A 23,502-nucleotide genomic window follows, 5' to 3' on the forward strand; every position below is an offset into this window, starting at 1 on the left:
ATCCCTCCATGGCTTCTGTATCAGCTCCTGCTTTCTGACCTGCTTGAGTTCCAGTCCTGACTTCCTTGGTGATGAACAGCAGTATGGAAATGTAAGCTGAATAAACCCTTTCCTCCCCAATTTGCTTCTTGGCCAAGATGTTTGTGCAGGAATAGAAACCCTGACTAAGACAATGGCCAAGAGTGGTATAGCTGGATCTTCATGTAGAACTACTTCCAATTTTCTGAGTAACCTCCAGATTGATTTCCAGAGTGGTTGTACCAGCTTGCAATCCGACCAGCAAAGGAAGAGAGTTCCTCTTTCTTCACATCCTTGTCAGCATGTGCTGTCACTTGAGTTTTTGATCTTAGCCATTCTGGTTAGTATAAGGAGGAATCTCAGAGTAATTTTGATATGCATTTCCCTGATGACTAAGAACTTTGACTATTTCATTGTTTTATTTTTTTCTTTTTGTTCAGTAATGATTATAATTTTATTTATTGTCTTTAAGGGAGATGAGAATAAAACAAACCTAGAGAAAGAGAAGACTAAAATATTAAATGCTAGATTGAAGGCCATAGAAGAGAAATTATAGGATATTTTAAGTCAAAATAAAGAACCTTCTAAGAATCCAATGTGGAACCTACCAAAAAAATGATGGATTGCTCTCATGACTTAAAAAAATTAAGTTGATTGTCCAGGCAGCCAGCGGTCTCTCCCATTTCCGTTGATTTGGAAGCTGCTTGCTCTGTACTTCTTGCATACTCACATAATATATATTTCCTCTCATGTCTCTGATGGAGTTGAAGACAAGATAAGTATAATCTCACAATTACGATTAAATTCTTTAGGATTGAGAAAACATATTTATTTCTAAGAAGATAATCCTAGATTTTCTTTAAAAAAATTACACCAATGTCATAAGTATTTTATTGTTGATTATTAAAATTATTTCATGCCAGAGATTTGTAACTTTTTTTGGAGAAAAGTTTATTTCATCTTATATCTTGCAGTACATTATGAATGGTAGTCAGAACAGGAAATCAAACATGAACTTAGAGGCAGGCACTGAAGGAGAGGTCATGAAGGAATAGAATTACTATCTTCTGCAGACTGATTTCTTATTCCGCCTGTTCAGGGATGGCACTTGCAATGTAAATCATCAGTCAAGAAAATACTCAATGATCTTTTGCCTGCTAGACAATCTGCTGGAGACATTTTGTCAACTGAAGTTTCCTTGTTTCAGTTTGATTCCTGTTGACTATATTTGATAAAAAGCAAAGAAAGAAAGAAGGAAAGAAAGAAAGAGGGGGGAGGAAGGAAGGAAGGAAGGAACAAAAGAAAGAAAGAAAGATAAGATTTTCTCAAAGAACCAGCTCCTAGTTTTGTTGATTCTTTTCCTTTCTACTTGGTTGATTTTAGCCCCCGAGTTGATTATTTCCTGCCATCTACTCCTCTTGGGTGTATTTGCTTCTTTTAGTTTGAACATTTCTTTAAGTACTTGCAGCCATTTGAGGTTCTTCTATTGTGAATTTTCTCTTTATCTCTGTCCCCCATTTTTAAATTTGGATTATTTGATTTTTTTGGAAGTTAGTTTCTTGAATTTTTTATATATTTTGGATATGAGCCTCCTATCAGATGTGGGGTTAGTGAAGTTTTTCCCAGTTTGTAGGTTACCAATTTGTCCTATTGACTGTGTCTTTTGTCTTACAGAAGTTTTCCAGTTTCATGAAGTCCCATTCTTGATCTTAGAGCCTGAGCCATTGGAGTTCTGTTCAGGAAATGTTTCCCTGTGCCAATGAGTTCAAGGCTCTTACCCACTTTCTCTTCTATTAGATTCAGTGTATCTGGTTTTATGTTGAGGTCCTTGATCCACTTGGACTTGAGCTTTGTGCAAGTTGATAGATATGCCCCCCCCCCTCCTTTTTTTAAAGGTTTATTTATTTTGGTATGTGAGTGCACTGTCTACAGACTCACCAGAAGAGGGCATCGGATCCCATTACAGATATATGAGCTACCAACTGAGCCATCTCTCCAGGCCTCAGGGGTGGGTTTCTTAGTAGGCTCCCTGCCCCTATCCCTTCCTGACTCCCTCTCTTTCTCCCAGATTTGTCCCACCCACAATATCCTCCCTTAGGCAAGCTCTTTTTCTCTAGCTATTAGCAGTTGGAAACAATTGGGATTATTGCAGGGACCAAACCCAGAAGCAAGAGGCAACCCCTCTTGATAGGGCCTATCCCTGCTTTCCTGATTGGTCTAACTTCTCCCAATCCTCCTTTCACATGGCTGAAGGAGAGAACTGTCTCCTGCAGGCTGTCATCTCCACCTGCATCACCATGTTCAACTCAAGTTCTTGTTCAATTATCATATGAACTCAGCTCTATTAAGCCCATCATATGCTTCAGGTTATGCAAGCTCTATTTTAAGAAGGGATGGATACCTGTTTTCCTCAGCTTTTCCACTTCCACAGCCCTCAAACTGGTCCAATCTGGCCCCAAGTCTCACAGCCTCAGGAGCCTCTCCCCCTCAATAAATAAACAAACAAATAAATACATTCCAATTCAAGCAATTCAGATTTGGAATGCTCCCTGATTACTGTGGTTTCTTGTAGTGGGACATTATCAAAGCCTCTGTCTTCTGAACCATGGGTTTGGTTTTTGGGCTTTGGGTTTTGGGTTTTGGTGGGTTTGGGGTTTTGGTTTTTCTTTTCTTTCTTTATTTTTTCTAATAAAGGTTGGGCCTGGGTGGTATTGTCTATTATTTCTACAACATGTTTTCCCTCACTATGGTGGCTTGGATGAGAAACATCCTCACAGGCTCATAGTTATCTGAACTCATCCCCATTGTCACTGGTTAGGGAGGTTTAGGAGATGTAGCCTTGTTGAAGAGGTATGTCACAGGGACCAGACTTTGAGAGTTCACAGCTTCACCCTCCTTCCACTTTTCTCTCTGTCTTAGAGTTTCATTGCTGTGAAGAAACACCATGACCAAGGCAACTTTTATAAAGGAAAACATTTCACTGGGATGGGCTGATACTTTCAGAGGTTCAGTCCATTTATTACCATGGTGGGACCAATGGCAGCATGCAGGCAGCATGGTACTAAAGGTTCTACATTTGATCAGAAGGCAGCAGAATTCTACACTGGGAGATGCTTAAGCATAGACAACCTCAAAGCCTACCCCCACAGTGACATACTTCCTCCAACAAGGTCACACCTACCCCAACAAGGCTGCACCTCCTAATCGTGCCACTCTCCATGGGCCAAACTTTCAAACACATGACCCTATGGGGGCCAACCTATTCAAACCACCATAGTTAGTGAACCCTTAACCCCTAAATACTTCAGACCCAGTTGGAGTCCATATGAACCTACAGCCCTATCTCAGAGTGCCATTAGACTGGAATATGATGCTCACCTCAGAGGCCTGCCACAACATACTGACCACTGTGCTTGGCATTGTTGATCTAAAAGGACTTGGCCTGAGAACTTGATTTGTGGCCTATAGAGGCCACTTTTTCAAATCTGCCTCCATATTTGTGGTAACATTGTAGTGTTTATAGTATAGGCCATTATAGTATAAGCCAGTATTACAGGTTAGGACATTAGTATAGAAACTGACTGAACAACTGATCCATAGATACCAAAGCAGCAACTGAATTGGGACTCATGTCAGTTTTGTGACCCTAGCTCAGTAGGCTTTCCAGGATTCATCTACTTCATTATTCTAGGAGGGAACACAGGTCACGATGTTCTGAATTGGCTACAGTAACAGTACATGAACATCCTTCAGAGATGGACCCATGGGTGTATGTACGGGTACACACAAACACATACATTTTCAGGAGTTATCAGGAACTGTAATAAACTCTTTGATCCCAGAGATGAGCCAGGATTTAAGACACAATCAACCCTCACAAGAAAGTAATTAGAACTGTCCTGTCTTTGAGCCTCACCTGTGACTGTGAATGAGGCTTCCAGTCCTTCCATAGTTACACTGCCCCAAGACTGTACTCATAAAACCATTCTTCTTTGCTTCTTAAATTCCACAGATGTTGAACCTATCTTTATTTTCTTCCCCTTATATGGAATGGATTGTGGGCCTGCGAGACAGCTCAGTATGTAGAAACTTTCACTAACTGTGAAGCTTGGGGCCATAAGTTCATTCTTTGGAACTCCCTGTGGAAAAAAGAGAGCTGTCTCCCCAGAGCTCTCCTCTGACCTCTCATATACACGGTGCTGGCTAGGTTTTGTCAACTTGACACAAAGTGGAGTTACCTGGGAAGAGGGAGCCTCAGTTGAGAATTTACCTCTATTACATTGGCCTATGGGCATGTCTGTGGGGGCATTTTCTTGATTGATTATTGATGTGGGAGGGCCCTGCCACGATGGGCAGAGCTACCCCTAGGCAGATGGTTCTAGATTTTACAAGACACCAGGCTGAGCAAGCCACGGAGAGCAAGCCAGTATGCAGCATTCCTCCGTAGTCTGTTTCAGTTCCTGTCTCCCAGTTCCTGCCTCAAGCTCCTGCCCTCCACTGTTAGGCTGTAACTTCTAAGATAAAACTTCCTTCCCAAACTAATTTTGGTTAGTGTTTTATAGTGAGAGAAGCAATACAGAATATGCATCATGGTCCATGAGTGCCCACATTCATATAAAACACACACAGGCATGCATACACACACCTCATAATAATATGATTTAATTTTTTTAAAAAAGGTTGACCAGCAAGATGGCTCAGTGGATAAGGGCACTTGTCACCAAGCCTGACAACCAGAGAGTGACCTCTGGGACCCACATAGAAAAAGGAAAGAACTAATTCTGCAAGTTGTCCTCTGACCTTCACACAAGTGCTGTAATAATTTCACTTGTACATATACATATACATCATATACATATATATCACATACATATACATACATGTATACATAGATAGGTAGATGATAGATAGATAGATAGATAGATAGATAGATAGATAGATAGATAGATAGATAGACAGACAGACAAATAAATGTAGTGGGGAAAAAAGCTTCATTCTCCTATTCCCAGCGTCCATCAATTGCCTGATAGCTACTCAGCTAGGGGCATTACTTTGTGAGACCTTCCCTTGTCTTTGTTGGAGTTTTTGTCTGGCTTGACCTTGTGTGGGTCTTGTGCATACAGTCAGAGGCCATGTGAGTTTACTCGTGCAGCAGCTGTGTCCAGGAAAGTCCATGCTGTGTCCATGACTGTCCAGGAAAGTCATGTCCATATGGGCAGTGTTGGGAGCAGGGTTTCTTTATGTCAGCTTCACCTGGGACAAAACCACACACACACACACACACCCGGGGGAGGATCTCTGCCCTTTGGATTAGAGAGGGATGGAAGGTTCTCCTAGGAGGTTCTGCTTCCTCTGGAGCCAGCGACAGTTTTAGGAGGAGACTCGGTTTCCAGTCAGACCCTGAAGAAATATGGGGGGAAATGAGGGTGGCCATGTTTTGCTCCTTGGTGAGAAGATCATAGAAGCAATGAATGGAGGGTAGTTTCAAAGGATAATGATATAGAGGCCAAATTACAGGGACTTTTACTTTGAATGTTGTTCATAGCAGAGACACTCAAGCAAGAATTATTTTGTCCATGCGAAATTTTTTATTTAAGCTCATCTTTATGAACAAATCACAAAAAAATGTGCACCCCCAATTCCCTTCTTCCTTTTCTTTTTCAATCTTCTTTTTTCTTTTATGTAGTCTAACTAAACTTTCTCATTTTCAACTATATTCCTTGCCTATCTTAAACAAAGACATTTACCCCATCATGGTGGTCCACACCTGTAATCCCAGGACTCTGGTGTTGGAAGCAAGGAGGATCAGAAGTTTAAGGACATCCTCAGCTACACAATGAGATTGAGGCTAGCCCCGGCTACATGAGACCTTGTCTAAAGCAACAACAAAATAAACAAAAAACTAAACAAAACATAGAGGGAAACAAGTTCAAAATAATGTGAAGGGGAAGGGGCTGACAAGAAGAAACTTCCTTCCCAACAGCCTTTCTTTATCTGTCACCTTCTCAGCCATGTTCTCTCATCATCTTGATCCCATCCTGGTTCTTGAGTTCATCCAAAGGGAAGGAAAGACATTTGAGTAGATTCTCCCACCATCTCATCAACTTTGTTCTTTCCTTTTTTTCTACCAAGGATGCTCTCTGCTTGGCATTTCTCCCCCCTCCCCGCCCCCCCCTAGAGTGCTCCCACCTCACCCTGCTAGTCCTGCCTGGCTTCAGGTTCCTGTGCTGTGTAATTCTTGATGGGAGCTTCTCCCTTTTGGTGTTTGTTTGTTTTGTTGGATGTGGTTTGGTTTTCTTGAAACAGTTCAAATCCTGATCCTCCTGCTTCCTCCTTTCAAGTGCCAGGATTCCCTGGGTATACCACCTAAATGGTACAGCCCATGTAGTCAGACCTGGGCATTTCTGTCTCAAGTGGGAACTAAAAGACTCCACAGGCAGCCTGTGGAGTCAAGGCTGGGCCTACAAAACTATCCAAGAAAGAATATGGTTAAAATTCAGGCATCCTGCAGACTAGAGAGTAAAATGCCAAAGAAAGGGAGGACTGTTTAGTTCCCTCCAAACTCCTCCATTGATTTCTGATATGTCCCAGCGTTTTCCTGGTCCCTATTTGACTACTGAAGTTTGGATTTTTGTTTGTTTGTTTGTTTGTTTGTTTTACTTAAAAAAACTTTTCAGATTATAGAACCAGAACTTTATGCATGCCAAATATATACTCTACCAATAAGTTCCACATTTAACTCCCAACTAACTGTACTTCTTTCATCAAAAACTCCTCTTTTGTAGCTGGGCGTGGTGGCACACGCCTTTAATCCCAGCACTTAGGAGGCAGAGGCAGGCGGATTTCTGAGTTCGAGGCCAGCCTGGTCTACAGAGTAAGTTCCAGGAGAGCCAGGGCTACACAGAGAAACCTTGTCTCGAAAAAAACAAAAACCAAAAACTCCTCTTTGCTGGGCAGTGGTGATACATGCCTTTTAATCCCAGCACTTGGGAGTCAGAGGCAGGTGGATCTCTGTGTTTGAGGCCAGCCTGGTCTACAGAGTGAGTTCCAGGACAGCAAGGGCTACACAGAGAAACCCTGTCTTGAAAACAACAACAACAAAACAAAACTCCTCTTTAATCCTCGTGGAGTTCTTCCTGGATGCCTCCTATACCCAAATATTTATCTGCCAATCTTTTCTCCAAGGCCTGCTTCCCATGAGTTCTAGAAGCACCCTTTTCTTAGTAGAGATCATATACAAAAGCAGTGTATGAGTTTCAAGGTGTAATGTGCAGTAAAATACCATCAAGAACAAAGCCTTCTCATCTGCACTACATAATGAGACTGCCTCAAATCACAAAAGCGGAGGGTAGAGAGATGGCTCAGTGGTTTGCTCTTCCCAAGGACCAGGGATCAGTTCCCAGCATCCACGCTGTTGCTCACAACCGTCTGTAAGTCCAGTTGCAAAGGATCTGCTGTTCTCTTCTGGCCTCTGCAGGCACCAGATACAAATGTGTGCACATATATGCACGCAAAACACCCATCTCCATAAAATAAATACTAAACAATTAAAAACAAAACAAGCAAACAAAAAGAATGAAGCCTTCTTTGAGGGTTAAGAATAGAGGTAAGTAGGCAGAATACCTACTTAGGATGCAGGAAGTCCTAAAGTTGATCATTAGCACAAATCAGGGGTGGTAGTATATGCCTATGATCCCAACTCTTTCTCTTCTTTTCTTTTCTTTCCTTTCCTTTCCTTTTCTTTCTTTTTTTTTTTTTTTTTTTTTTTTGTTTTTCAAGACAGGGTTTTTCTGTATAGCCCTGGCTGTCCTGGAAGTCACTTTGTAGACCAGGCTGGCCTCGAACTCAGAAATCCACCTGCCTCTGCCTCCCGAGTGCTGGGATTAAAGGAGTGCGCCACCACGCCTATCTATCCCAACTCTTTCGAGGTGGAGGCAGTAGGATCAGGAGCTCAAGGTCATCCTTGACTACATAGGGAGTTGTAAGCCAGCCTGGGATACAAGAGACCCTGTCAATCATCATCACTGCCATCATCACCACCACCACCATCATCATCATGCCTCTCAATCAAGATGGGGTAGAGCATGCAATCCTAGCACCCAGGGGATTTTGAGTTTGAAGTCAGCCCAGGCTACACATCAAGTTCAAGGCCAGCCAGAGCTACAATTTAAAGAACCTTCCTAATAATAATAACTTTAAAAAGTAAACAAGCAAGTAAGAATGTCTTATCCTCTCATAAGTTCTGTCCTTTTGTCGTGGTACTGCTTATCCCTTCCTCCCTCACAACCTGCTGATCCTCAGTCACCCAGCAGGTTTGTTTTGATGCTGAGTAGGAACCAAAGCTATGTGCTGCACACTGGGCAATGTCAAGATGCAGGCCGGCATCTCAGCTCGAGGCCTTGGTAGAGTCCCCAGGCATAGCCAGCGGTCCAGACCAGGGCAGTAGGCATGAACAAGGTGGGAGATGGCGTAAGTACGGTGGCTGTAGCCCCCTAGTACCAGGAGCTCCCCCTGTAGCACGGCACCCGCAGCCCCCACATGGGGGGAGGGCAAGGATGCCAGCTGAGTCCAGCTATCACTCTTTGGTTCATAGGCTTCAAAGCTTAGTAGGTCCCCAGTGTCCCCTACTCCACCTGCCACATACAACTTCCCACCCAGTGCCGCCATCACGTGGCTAGCCCGGGCAACTCCCATTGGGCTCAGAAGCGTCCCAGGCCTCTTAAGTTTGGGGTCATAGTGTATCAGTGAGTCCAAGTACTGGCCAGTCCCGCTACAGCCACCGCTGACATATAATCGGTCCTCAAGGATAGCAGCTGCATGGGCAAAGCATGGAGCTGGAAGAGCAGGTGCTGGCCTGAGGGAGAACAGAACATGAGATCAGACAACCAGGATGCTCAACTTTATTTCATTCTATTTTATTTTGAGCCAGATAGCCTAGGCTCCACCTGAGCAGCGCTAAGATTACAGGTGTATGCCACCACGCCCAACTCCAAACCTAGCTTCTCCTGGTTGTCCCTTGGCCCACTTACCTCCAGACATTGAGTTCAGGGCTATAAGTCTCAACAGAATTAAGGGCAACACCATTGTCTCGTCCACCTAGGGCATAAAGCTGTCCATCAAATACCACCAAAGGGAAGAAGCTCCGAGCCTGGCACAAAGGTGCCATCTCCTCCCAGTCTTCTTGACTGGAACTCCACCTGGACACAATGGGACAAGATATAAAGTGGGTGACTCTGAGAGTCTATGGCTGGCTGCATTAGCAATTTCTCTTGACGGCCACAGATACCTGAGAGTTGAAGCCAGAGTGCTGTTGTGGCTGTAGAAATCCTGTCCCCCACACACATAGAGTTCACTTCCTGTTAGGGTCGCAGCTCCGTGCCGAAAGCGCCCTGGGGCAGGCAAATTAGGCAGCTGGCACCACTCCACAGTTCGTACCAGACCCATGCCACAGTGAAATGCCCGGGCCCACCACACTTTGCATGATGGCTGTCTTCGGTCCATGTCAGGTCTAAGCCCATCCCCACCAATCACCACCAGGGCTTGGTCAGGCTCCCTCCATCTCTCTTGACCTGGAACTTCAGCTTCCACCATCAGCTGGTACAGCAGATCCGGGGGCAGAGATGGGGGGAGCCCAGCTGCCCGCACCTTCCGCAGCTCTCTGGTAGACATGCGGCCAAAGCGAACACATCGCAGCAGCGCCTTGGCCTCTGACTCGTGGGTCTCGGGGTTGGCAGCCAGCCAACACCGTGCAGCTGCGAAAGCCTCAAACTCTTCTTGCACATGGAGTTCATCACTGTCCAGGAGCTCAGCCAGGCAGGTAACCGGCAAGGATGAAAAGGTAGGGCACGAAGCCACAGCAGGCAGGTGACTGAGGAGGTAATCGTGGGCTTTCCCCCAGACTTTCTCCAAGCCAGGGGCTTCAATCATAGGGAACAAAGCTAGGCAAAGGGCGGGGCAGAGGCTTTCTGCCAAGGCTCTCTGACACAAATCCAGGCAGGAAGAGCTCTGGTATTGCAGAGCAGCCTGGGCAGCTCTGAGCAATCCTGGCCATCTTTCTCGAACAACTCCAGTGTAGGCAAAAGAAACAAGGAGTCTCAGGTCTTGGGAAGAGATGGTACGCAGAGTCACCTTTGTGCCCTGGGACTCTCTCATCCCACTCAGAAGCATGGCCCCAAAGAACTCACTGCCACAGGCCAGGGCTACTCGGTGCACTGCAGTAGAGAGGAAGCAGAGGAAACCAAGAGTGTTGCAAGACAGCTAACTACAATCCTAATTCGCAGTTTGGGTCCAGCAAGGCCATAGGCCAAGCCACGGAACACATTGGAATAGCATGGAACGCTTGCAGCTTTCATGCTGGGAATGCAGTTCTGCAGTGGAACACGTGTCTGGTGTGTGCAAAGCTTGGATTCCGTCCTGGGTACCGCAGTAGATTAGTAAGCAAAATGCAGTTTTCAGGAACCTCGCTGCCCTCCCTGGATAATGATTCCATAGTGACCTAGGGACTCTTTGCTTTAACATCTTTCTCTCTCTCTCGTTCTTTCTTTGTTTTTTGGAGATGGGATCTCACGATGTAGTGTTGGCTAGTCTGGAACTTACTGACATGACTACCAATACGCAACCGTTATTTTGACATTTTCAAGTACCCTGTATTATTCTCATGTTACTGTCTGGAGGTCACTTTGGTGTTTTGGGTTCCTGGTAGTTAGAAAAACAGTCTTAATGAGTCGAGTTGAGAAAAATCCCATAGACAGCATTTGCTAACAGGGGACACAAAACAAACTGAATAGAGCAAAGTGTAACTTATAGAGGTATCGCTGCATTGTATACAAAATAAGGGTTTTCTATTCATAGATTCACGAGTCGCAGCCATCAGCCATCCTGTCCAATGGCTCCACTCAAGCCAGGCACAGTGGTATACTTGCTGCTCTTGCAGAGAACATGGTTTTGGTTTCCAGCACTCACCTGGCAGCTTACAATCACCTGTAGGTCCAGTTCCAGGGGATTGGACACCCACTTGGACTCTGCAGGCACTGGGCACACATGTGGTACATGATATACATGCAGGCACTCATGTATTCATAAAATAAAACAAACAAACCTCTAAAAAGAAAGAAACAGGGGCAGGCAAGATGACTCAGCAGGTGAAGGAAATCGTCTTCAAGCCTAAGGACCTGAGTTCTAACTGTGCGGCCCACTTAGTGGAAGGCGCCGGCTGCTTCCAGCAAGCTGTCCTCTGACTGCACATAAGCACAGGAGTACTCTAGTGTCCTGCTGTTTACACACACACACACACACACACACACATGAATCACTAAATGTAGTCATTTTTAAGTACAGAAGAGTTAAAGAATAGGGTTGTGCTTTGTGTCTAAGGCTTTGTAACCCCAGTTACCTGAAGGCTAATGCAAGAGAGCAGTAAGGTCAACGCCTGCCTGGGCTGCAGAACACATTCAAGACCTACCTGGGGAACTCAGTGAGACTCTTCAAAGGGAGAAATAAAACAGAAAGCAAAAGCTCAAATATCCAAAGATATTTTTATTATTTCAATTATGCTTATGTGTGCGCCTATGTGTGAATATGTGTGTAGGAGTATGGGTTCCCAAGACAGTTGTCATGTGTCCAGTATGGATGCTGAGAACTGAGCTGTGTCCTCTAGAAGATAAGACAGAGCTTTGAACCACAAGTCATCTCTCTCACTTCTTTGTGTTTAGAACACCTATCCCTCAATAAGATGTCAACTAGAAAGAATGAGATAAAATGGACATGGTAGCATATTAAACCGGTGGGATGAAGGCTTGTGGTTTTTTGTTTTGTTGTTGTTGTTGTTGTTGTTTTTGGGGGGGGGTTGTTTTTTTTTTTTTTGCTTTGTGTTTGAAGTGTTTCATGACAGAAAGAGGAACGCTCTGCTAGAAAGTATCTCAGAAAGCCGTAGGCCTCCATGCTCCCTGTGATTTGTATAAATCCAATGTTCTTTTGACCAGCTGTAGAATGTGTATCTCTCAAAAGGATACTAATGATGTTTCCTTTATACATATGCAGTATGTAGTGGCCTGGTACTTCCCAAACAGCAAACATCAGTTACAGCTTCCTGCTCTATGTTGTCTGAGGAAAAATCTACATTCTGGAAAATGAGCTAAACCAGCTCAGCTTTCACATCGCCAACCAACATTTTTATCTGAGCGTGGATTGTGAAAAGCTCACAGCCACTTGGGATCTCCCTGCTACTCATCACTGGAGCCTACGATTTAAAGTGATGGGTTCCCACACAGCGAGCGGTATGAATACATATGTTTAAATTCATTCCTTAGTGAGAATGTTATAGCTACTATGAAATGTTGAAGCATCACCCTTTTGCTAGTGCCACAGGAAATGTAGGAAACCTTTAGGGCTGGCTTTCCTCTAGAGTAAAACCTCACTAAGCACTTAGTGCTGTGAGTGGGCATGTTGGAGTCAGTCTAGGCTGGTCTTGAACTCCTTTTTCAGCCTCCTACGTGTTACAGGTAGAGGTCACAAGGCACTACTAGGTTTCTTTTTTCTTTCCTTTTTCATTTTGGTTTGTGAGATAGGAACTCCCAATATAATCTATGGCCTATGTAGCATAGGCTGGCCTCAAATTCTGGGCAGTTCTCTTGTTCAGTCTCCTGAGTGCTGGAATTACAGACATAAAAGCCACCACACTTTGCTTGATTTCTTCATTTGAAAAATTATTAGCCCTGAACTAGGTAATCTCTAAGCAAATCTATTGTAACTTTAAGCTTTGTTGTGTCTCTGACAGACTCCATTTCCCAGGTCAGACATATCCTGATATAACTGCATGGGGGATAACCGCACAGAGGAAACAGACTGAAGTCTGCTGCCAGAGTCAAACACACCTAGGAGAAAGGACACACTGGGAAACTTGTACTGATGGCCTCGGCTGCCCTTTGCTGTGTGCTGAGTAGATGCCAAAAGGCTCTAGCTAATTTGTTTGAGTCAGTCTCTTTCTCCCTGTTTTGCTGCCATGGACTGTACTCTAAGCCCTAGCCATCTGGCTGGAAATTCTAGCTACCGGGGAGGGGGGAAAAGTGCCTGAACTATCTATCAGTTCAAATCTGTCCGGGCGTCTAGGAAAACAATTCAACTGCGCATGTGCATTTCTTTGGTGGCTCTGGAGAAGCACCAAAAAGGACATTCTTGCTGAAGCAATGATACAAAACTATTTCGCAAGGCTGGGGGTGTGGCTCCATGGTAGAGTGGAATAAAGGCCTTAGGTTCCATCCCTACCACCGCAAAACAAGCAAAACATGCATTTTTGGCAGTTGCCTCACAGACTCTCACCCCGCAGGCGGTAGCCCTCTGCCTCCAGCTCCAAGTCGCACCCGATGCCCTCTCGATACAGACGCTCAATGCTGTGCAGATTCTCCTTGAGCTCCTCTGCCTGGCTGAGCTTCTTTTCATTTTCCCTGGCTTTACCAAGCCCTTCTGCCTTCAGCTGGGCCGCCTTCTTCACCCGGGGTGCTCCCAGCGCCTCTGCAGCAGCCAGCACTTCGTCCTGTGAGGCGGGGCCCAGCACCCCCTCGTAGGCAAAGGTCAGCGCAGCCTCCCAGCCCCTCGGGGTCACATCAAGGCTGAAACTGGGCTGCTGACCTCCTCCACCGCTCAGCAGCCTGCCTCGGAAGAGGCTGCTAATTGCAGCCAAGATCACCCGATGCACCCCATATACCTGCCCCCCTACAGACACCTCTTCATCCAGCAGCAGCTTCTGCTCTCGCAGTCTCTGTGCTTCAGCGAAGAACTGACAGGGGTGCTCCACGCTGCACAGCATCTCAGGCTCTGCTGAGTCGTCGCTGTCATCCTGTTTCTTCCCCTTCTCCGGGGATGAAGCTAGAAAGGGAAGGTTTCCTGAAACGAAGGGGCTAGGTGGGTCAGGCTCTGCCAGAGAAAAGGAAAACAAGCCGGGATCCTCATCAGAAGAGGGAGACCGGGAGAAGGTTCTTCCGGCAGGCACAGGTAGTTCAAGACTGTCCTTCTCGATAGGAAGGGAGACACGCTCCAAGTCTGAGGAAAGGCTTGCCATCTTCCAGACGCTCACGACTCGGGCTTGTGAGGTTGCCGGAGGTGACCAGGCATGAGAGAAGTATACCTGAGCAGCACTCAGGAAAACAGAACTGTCTTCAATTCAGCTGTCAGTCCCTCACTCCATCCGGTGACACACTAACTTTGGAATCGTGGGCTACATGGCGCTAACTAACCAAAGGGTTCACCAAGTGCAACAGAATCGCAAACGCCTGTAGCCATCTGGCCCAGAACCAACCCCCGATTTCCACTCGTTTTCTTTTAATCCCAGGCAGGAGACACCGGGCTTCTGCTTGCCCTCACTTGAGTTCCCAGTCTGCTTTGGACTGCTGTGTACGGATCCCAGCAGTGCCCCCACTTGGCTAATTATAGCTAGCCTGAGTAAGCCCTCATCTCTCAGTGCTGGAAGCTGACACTCAATGCACTGGGCCAAGTCCTGGGATGACTTCCCTTTTCCCTCCTTCCAAACCTGTAGGTCACAAGAGTGTGTTGAGTGGGGGAAATTGCAAGGCAAAGGGAACGCAAACGTTGGGTGGAGTGAGCCAGGCCAGAAGGACTGACTGCTTTCCCAGTTGGTGGCTGGAGGTGACAGGAGGCTAGTGAGGGAGTCTGGAAAGTCTAGACTGTAAACACTTGACGTTTGACTCATCTTCCTCCATCATATCTGTGGGATTTGGGGGAGAAATATCTCTTAACGTCTGCCTAACTTTGCTGTCCCTCCATAACCCCAGAAGGTGGACCAAAAGCCTCTCATAGCAGCCTAACACTTCACGTATCAGTGATAACCAAACTGAAGGTGTAAATCAGAGATGTGTATTTTTAGGAACTGGTTTTAACAGATAATGTCTTCTATGTGGCCTCCAAGGGATTATACGCAGGTACCACTAGGACTGCCAGAAAATTGAACTCTAATGGCTCTTGTCCTTCCCTAACCGCCCCCCACCCCCACTCCACCCTCCTGGCCATGCTCTAAGAGAATCTGAACTCATTAGTTAGGATTTCCTCTTAAGTTTCTTCAGAAAGGGGAAGCTTATATCATGTTGTTAGATATGCCTCTAAACCATAGAAGGGAACAGAAGTGAGGCTGCAGGTCCAGCTGGACCAATGATTCTCAAGGATGGTTTCATCAGGGTGTCCACCAATGNAAGCTCTGAACTCTCTTCTCCCAAGTCACACTGCCAGCACTCAGAGCTGCCTGCTGGGTACCAACTGATGTTTTCCTCACACTCCACTGCTGGGTACCAACTGATGTTTTCCTCACACTCCACCTCGAGACTGAAGTCTGCCTTAGTAAGGACAGGGTCAGTAGGGAAAAGGCCATATAAGAAATAGCTGACAATAAAAAGAAGTCATTCCACTAAAAATCCTCTATAAATGCTTATGAGTGTGTGCGCCTTCTTGTCTATATGGAAGCCACATGCATGAAACACTTATGGAGGCCAGAAGAGCACACTGGGTTCCCTGGAACTGGAGTTACAGGTGGTGGCTGTGAACTGCAGGATGTGGCTTCTGGAGACCGATCCTGGCTTTCTGTAAGAGCAGTAAATGCTACTAATCACTGAACCACCTCTCTAAACCCCTAGTAAAATCTTTTAATAGAATAATAACTCAGTGACTAATAGCTAATATAATTATGAATAATAGCTAATAAAAATGAATAATTTAATTAGTAATAGATAGCAATTATTGCTAAACACTATAAAGTGCAATGTTCTTTCCTTGTCTAAACTGTTTAGCAATAATAGCCCTTGTTCACACACAGCTGACCAAGTCCACCCATGACACAAACAACCAGGTTTCAATCACTCCTAACCAATTTGGTTTTCTACAGTCCCTCTTGTAAAAAGTATATACGTCTGAAGACGGGGAAAGGTTAAACTAAGCTTCTGAATGGGAGTACAGCAAAGAACTAGGACTCGACTCGTCTCCACAGCTGCAGAGACCCCAGGACTATTTCTTTTTCCCTAGTACCCAAGAGGACAGTGGAGAAATTCCTCCCTGGTAGGTGATGGGGAACAGCGACCTCTCTGTTCACCAGCCGGCCTCTGCCCCTCCCACTGGCAACAGAGTGGCTGCGCAGAGCAGCGACACACTTCTCCACTGCCTGGCTTCAGGGACCAGACTAGACTCTCCACGCTCTAGTCTCCGTTCAGCGAGTTGGAGACGGAAAAGCACAAACTATAAGGCTGAGGCGGCCATTGAAATTAGACCGCTGTGGATGCACTTGGCACAACCCAGTGGCAGGTGGTGATATACAGAGGGCCCCTCAGTGTCGCCAGAGACCAGGCAACCAGCAGTGATTGAAAGCTAGGAGTTTCGGCAGCCCTGAATTGCTTTCCAGTGGGAAACACCATGCAGGTCTGAGGGAAGGGTGAGTCACGTGGGATTTAGTTTTCCTCTTAGGGCATCTTGGGCGCGGAACAGAAGCGGGGCGGGGCCCAGAGGCCAGGGACCAGCGCTCCAGGCACTGAGGCCGGCGTTTAGAGACCAGAAGCTGGGCCTGGAAGCCCAGGCAGGGGATGGGGATGGAGGTGGGGATGTTTCCTGAAAGCTGGCTGACTTGGGTAGCTGGGGTGCATGGGCTGCGGGGTCCTCCTGCTGAGCCAAGTAGTGGGCAATTCAAAGAATCAGTAAATAGGGTGCCCCCAACATTCCCCGTGAAAGGCCTGGGAACAGAACAAGAAAATTCATTTATTAAGGATACTTTTATGTTTGGCTAAAATTGGAGGAATCAAAGTGGGAAGAGAGTTGGACCTGGGAACTATCTTGACATTTGGGCCATCTTCCGTTTTAAAAGCTGTAAGATTTGGGAAAAAAAATCCCTTAACCTCTACTTGATTTTGTCCTGGCTGGTGGATAGAATTACTGTACCTCCATAACCCCTGGAGGGTTAAGCAAAAATCTGCAAAGCAGCCTAACATTACACTGCAGTGAAAAACAAGCTGAAGGAGCAAATCAAAGTTTTATAGTTTTGAAATCATTTTTAAAAATTCTCTCATATATTATAGCCCGACGACAGTTTCTCTTCTCTTCTCCCAGTCCATTACCTCCACCATATTAAGTGGATTTCCTCTTCAGATTATTCAGAAAGAGGAAGCTTATATCATGTTGTTAGGTATGCCTCTAAACCATAGAAGGGAACAGAAGTGAGGCTGCAGGTCCAGCTGGACCAATGATTCTCAAGGATGGTTTCATCAGGGTGTCCACCAATGAAAGCTCTGAACTCTCTTCTCCCAAATCACACTGCCAGCACTCAGAGCTGCCTGCTGGATACCAAATGATGTTTTCTTCATACTCCACCTTGAGACTGAAATCTGCCTTAGTAAGGACAGGGTCAGTAGCCATGTAGGGCCTAGAGCCTAGGTTATAGGAGCCAGTTGCCTGTCAACTTTCCAGTGACTGTCATCAAATGCTGGTGACTACAACCTGACTAGATCTTTGGTCTGAACTCTTTGCCCCTTCTCTGGGGTCTGTTTAAATGCAATCAGGTAGGATTAGAAAAGTAATCAAGAGACCCAAATTCCCACACATCAGTTTCCAAATAACCTTCCCTAAACCTGAATGGTTCCTGAAAGTTTAAGATTTTAAAATGTATGGAGTCAAAGTGCATTTTGTGATACATAGCAGACCCTCTTTCCAAAACAAGGCAATTAACAAAAACCGCAACACTATTAGCATAATAGGGAACATACCCAAGGCTGGTGGCTGGTGGCCAACACTTTTATATGGCCATTTCAAACAAAGGAGTTTAAGGTTGGGGATATTTCATTGGCTTTCCCAAGGTGACTTTCATAGTATCTGTTACCAAAGGGTCAGGGTCTTGTCTTTTCTTTATTTCAAAAGCCAATAAAATTAGACATGACTTTCTATGGCTGTGATATTACCTATAGCATACAGGTATACACTCACCTGAAATTTCTATGTATTACTGTCTTTTTTTTTTTTTAAAGATTTATTTATTTATTTATTTATTTATTTATTTATTTATTATATGTAAGTACACTGTAGCTGTCTTCAGATGCACCAGAAGAGGGCGTCAGATCTCAGTACGGATGGTTGTGAGCCACCATGTGGTTGCTGGGATTTGAACTCTAGACCTTCGGAAGAGCAGTCGGGTGCTCTTACCCACTGAGCCATCTCGCCAGCCCCTGTATTACTGTCTTAAGAGAACATATTTAAATATATTACATATTTAAAAACAACACATCAACTCTATACATCAATCTAGCAAGGCCTAAAAGATTTCAAAAATCTGAAATAAGTTACTTGTTCTATATTTTTCAAATAATTAAATAACCCAGGAGCTATTTTGAGCAAGATATTTTCACTTCACAAATGTGGCTATTCACACAGAATCACTTTGGGCTATATAGTACATCCTGTTTCTGAAACAGGGCAAAAAACAAAGTGACAACCCAAGCAGCACAGTAACAGAGGATAACAGAGTGGAGGCTGCTGGAGCACGCAGGCTTGTAGTCACCTGAGAAGAAACCCATTTCCCGCTTTCACTGCTGGGCTATGCACATCCCTAAGCCAGGAGAAGCCCAAGCATGGAAAATAATACTCATGAATGCATGTGATATGACACAGCCTACAGAGGTGGGTAAGAATCAATTTAGTTGTCTGCTCCCCAACTAATCACGTCATGACATGACTTCCAGCTCACCGTGTGTGTGTGTGTGTGTGTGTGTGTGTGTGTGTGTGTGTGTGTGTGTATTCCTAGTACGATTTCACTGTGTGGCTTAAGTCAATACCCTCTCACTAGATATTTAATACGCTTTCACTAATTTTAAACAATGCTGAAATACATTGCTGGATATATCTTGCACAGTTGCCCTATGCTTATCTAAATGAAGGTTTCTGAGACCAGCGATCCATAAACCATAGACTAGAAGGCTCCACGTTTTATTTATTTTTTATACAAAGAAGTCAGTGTGAAAAATCAAGAGCGTGGGCCAGAACAAAGTCTTTTGGATACTGACTGGGTAAGTCTGAAAAAAACTCACCTTAAACTGAAATAAAATGCTAGAGCTATCGAATCCAATTTACATATTTCTAATTCTTGATGGCCACAGTGACCTTTAGCCACCCCTGGGAGACAGAGGCACAGAACATTCCCTTCACACAGAGCATGCTCAGATAAATCAAAAAGCCACTATCACTTCTCCTAATAAAATATAAAACTTGAAAAAGACCTAAAAATATTGGAGGTTATAACATGTGCTAAGGAAGAATGCTTTCCTAAGAAAATTCCAAACATTCAAACATAAAGGGAATAATTTCATCAACTTACCATGTAGTAAAAATTTTAAACTGTATTTAAGAAAAAAGCTCCTTTAAAACATGGCAAATAGTAATCTTGGAAAATATTAACAGCATAAAATTGAAAAATAAGAAACAAAAAACTTTTAACAAACAAGAAATGGCTCTAGAATGTTGGACAAAAGATATAATATGCATCTTACAAGCTTATGAAGAGATGTTTAATCTCACTAATATATCAAGAAAATATAAATTTAGACAGTGTAAGCTTCATTGGAAATTGGCAGATATAAATAAGCACATTGGCAGTCGTGTTCATAGGAAGAAATGAAGAATTGGTGCATCTCCAGGTGGGGAGAAACTGCTATCACCTTTCAGGAGCATTTGCTCCCCATCCAAAACAGGGAGAGCACCAGCTCTCCTACTCGAGTTATGTTGAAAGAGCAAACATCAGCCCAGGGCTTCCCCAGCAGGAGATCCAGGAAAGAGCGTCTTTTCAAAGATGCTCTACCCTCTTATCCCCAATGAGGAAAGCCCACAACAATGCCCCTAGGTTTATGGCACCTTGTCATGACTGCAGAAGCTTGCTGTTGGCTTTTCTTCTTTAATAAAATTTAAAAACAAGTTCTAATAGTCCAGTTAAGTTCCTTGATGGCCCTGGGGACTATATCCTAATCCTTCATCCTAACCCGGGGGACTATAAACTGTGGGATATAGCTCAGTATTGTGTGAAGTCTGTTTGGCAAGGAACAGTATGTTGCTCCTCCTGTAAGCTTTCACACAAATGCTCATTTTCTTTCTGATAAGTACAGTTCTCACTGATGAGGTCTTCACACCACACATTCTGTCCACAGGCCACAGTGGTGCTGACTGCCTCCTCCAGCCCCCAGTAGCACCCAGCCCTGGTGGATTTCGTAGGAACCTCTACCAACATGAGGCTGATTTCATAGGAACCTCCTCCAAGAACTCATGATCTGTGGGCACCAAGTCAGGAAGAGAAGCAATGTACAACTAAGGCTGGCAAGTGGACTAGAGAAACTTAACACGGTCAGAAAGTCTACTATGGCCGGGTGTGGTGGCACACGCCTTTAATCCCAGCACTCGGGAGACAGAGGCAGGTGGATTTCTGAGTTTGAGGCCAGCCTGGTCTACAGAGTGAGTTCCAGGACAGCCAGAGCTATACAGAGAAACCCTGTCTCGAACCCCCCCCCCCCAAAAAAAAAGAAAGGAAAGAAAGTCCACTATGCTGGTTGATGCCTGCAGCCCCAACACCCAGGAGACTGAGACAGGAAGATTATGAATTTGAAGCCAGCCTAAGTTACACAATGAAAGGACGCTCTTAAGAACAGAAAATTGGCAAAGCGGGGAGCAGTCAGGAGAAGGACGCTTAAGGAAGTAGCAGTCCCAGCCTGCGTTTCTGCTTCCCTCTTGAAGGAGCTCCAGCCATTCAAGATGCCAAGACTCATCAGTTGACTGAATGTTTAGAAGACTCATTGTGACAGTTTGTATATGCTTAGGGAGTGGCACTATTTGGAGAGGTGGCCTTGTTGGAGTAGGTGTGTCCTGTGGACCTGGGCTTTGAGACCCTCATCCTAGTTGCTTGGAAGTCAGTCTTCCGCTAGCAGCCTTCAGATGTTGAACCCTCTGCTCTGTCTGCACTATGCCTGCCTGAATCTTGCCACACTCCTGTCTTGATTATAATGGACTAACCCTCTGAACCTGTAAGCCAGCCCTAATTAAATGCTGTCCTTATAGAGACTTGCCTTGGTCATGGCGTCTGTTCACAGCAGTAAAACCCTAACTAAGACACTCACGTGGCTTCTCTCCCTGCTGAGTACTCAGTGTCCCCTTTCTGTTTTCCCGTGTGCCTGTCTCTTTTCAACTCTACAACTCTGTTTTCTCCCTGCTTTCCTCAGTCTGACTGGCAGGTTTATCTATCCCATACCTGCATTCCTTTACTGGTGTTAGAACCAACTTCTTTAGGACTCTAAAGATCAACTAACTGCTCTCTGGGGATCTTCCAGGCCTCCATCACCAGTTTGGAAATGCTGAGACTGTCAGCCTTAGTGACCAAGTAACTCCCAGATTCTTAACCTCTCCAGAGTGAGACAGCCCTTGCTGGAATACCTGAACTATATACCGTTAAGTCAGATTAATAAACCCCCCTTTATTATATATACGTTCTATCATTTCTTTTCCTCTAGAGAACACTAACACATGCCATACAAGACCTGTCTGCTCATAAGCTTCATTCTGGACTCTGAGTCCATGCAGGCATTTGCCTAACTGAAACCCTTCTTGTCACCTGCCTCTCAAACCTATTACAGCCCTACTCCTTCTCCACGGCCTCTCCGTTCAGGGCTGAGGTGCAGGCCTTCTCAAGCACAATGTTCTGATATAAGCAAAATTGGCAGTTGCCCATATCTGCTGTGGAGGACTATTGTAGTGGTTTTATTTGGGGTGGGGGTGGGAGTGGGGGAGGGGGAGGGCAGGGAGATGGAAAGAGAAGTTGTCAGGAACTAGAACTAAAAGGAAAGAACATTAGGATAAATTCCATTGCTTCTAGCGCGCACTCTCTCTCTCTCAGTAAAAAGAGATTTATTTTACTTCATGTATGGGTATTTATTTTATGTATGGGTGTTTTGCCTGCATGTGTATTTATCACCATGTGCATGTCTGGTGTCATGGATTCCCTGGAACTGGAGGTACAGACAGACAGGTGTGAGCTGCCATGTGGATGCTGGGAATTGAGCCTGGCGTTTCCAGCTTTTAATAGTACCAGTGCCCCAAGGGAGGGAATACCCTTCCTCCCTCAGTTCTTCCTCCTGTGCCTTTTTATTCCTCTCGTTAGGTGACGCCTTTCCCTGCAGTTGTGTCTGCCTCTGAAGGATGGCAGCAGGGCTAATTGTGACTACACAATACAAGGCCATGGTGAGTAAAAGAAGGAAGTCCAAGAATAAGGAGAGGAAAGCAGAAACTGAGTATCAAAGGCAGCTGAGCATGACAGCGGGATAATTTGAGAAATGCAAAGTACCTAATAGGGAGGCATGGCCTGAAAAACCGAAGCTGAGGATGGAGATAGAGTAACTGCTTGATAGGTAAGGAATTTGTCTTCTCTTTTGTTTGGTGTGAGACTGGGTCTCACTGTGTATCTGTGCTGGCTAGTTTTATGTTAACTTGATACAAGCTAGAGTCACCCAAGAAGAACCCTAAGTTGAGAAAATACCTCCATTAACACCAGGCTGTAGGCAAGCCTGTAGAACATTTTCTTAGTTAGTGACTGATGGGGCAGACCCCAGCCCATTGTGGGTGGGGCCATCTTTGGGCTGGTCATCCTGGGTTCTTTAAGAAAGCAGGCTGAGCAAGCCATGTGGAGCAAGCCAGTAAGCAGTGCCCTTCATGACTTCTGCATCAGCTCCTCTTCTTAGGTCCCTGCCTTGTTTGGCTTCCTACCTGTTCTGGCTTCCTTCAAGGGAGGACGACACTGTGGAAGTGAAAGCCAAATAGAGCCCTTGTCTCCAACTTGCTTTTGGTCATGTTTCACTGCACCAATGGAAACCCTAAGACAGTATCCCAAACTGGCTTGGATCACGATTATTTTGCCTTTCCCTCCTAAGGGCTGAGCTTACAGGTTTGCACCACCACAGCCACTTTGTATAATTTTTCTCTTTGGGACAGTTACATGACACCAGCAGACTCAAATGACATTCAGTCAAAGCAGGGCCTGCAGTCAGTGAACTGGCTCAGTGATGATAGTGGTAGGAAGCCTAAAAGACCCTCAGAAGCCCCAATTCCTTTCCAAGTCTCAGAGGAAAAGAAGGAGAAGTTAATGATCTAAGAGGAGACAGCAGTAGTGGACTGAGGTACCATCAGGGTGGGACATGGTGGTGCAGGCTTACTAGCACTTGAGAAGCTCGAGGGCAAGGGAGAGCTGAAAGGCAGAGTGCTTGCACGGTACATGCAAGACTCTGGGCTCAACTCAACATCATGCACAGAAAAAAGCAAGCCTAAAACACAGACAGGTACTTTGTGGGAGCCTGTGCGACTTACTGTGAACCATGGATGGGGCAGACTGCGGAATGGTCTTCCCACGGGTGTACTTCTAGAAAGAACTGCATACACTAGGGTAAGTGAATGCATTCAAAAGCAAGCACGTGAAGGGAAGGA

General features: G+C 45.2%; 1 protein-coding gene across 1 annotated transcript; it reads right to left on the reverse strand.

Annotated features, from left to right (window-relative positions):
• Window positions 1-7,918: 7,918 nt before the first annotated feature.
• Window positions 7,919-14,370, reverse strand: Klhl33 (kelch like family member 33). The gene is made up of 4 exons (XM_021182439.2): window positions 13,336-14,370; window positions 9,305-10,229; window positions 9,048-9,215; window positions 7,919-8,872 (listed from the first exon to the last, which is right to left on the reverse strand). Exons 1-4 carry the CDS (start codon window positions 14,072-14,074, stop codon window positions 8,320-8,322), a joined length of 2,385 nt encoding a protein of 794 aa, XP_021038098.1. The 5' UTR covers window positions 14,075-14,370; the 3' UTR covers window positions 7,919-8,319.
• Between the last annotated feature and the right edge of the window lie 9,132 nt (window positions 14,371-23,502).

This window comes from Mus caroli, chromosome 14 (assembly GCF_900094665.2).
Source record: "Mus caroli chromosome 14, CAROLI_EIJ_v1.1, whole genome shotgun sequence".
Taxonomy (NCBI): Eukaryota; Metazoa; Chordata; class Mammalia; order Rodentia; family Muridae; genus Mus; species Mus caroli.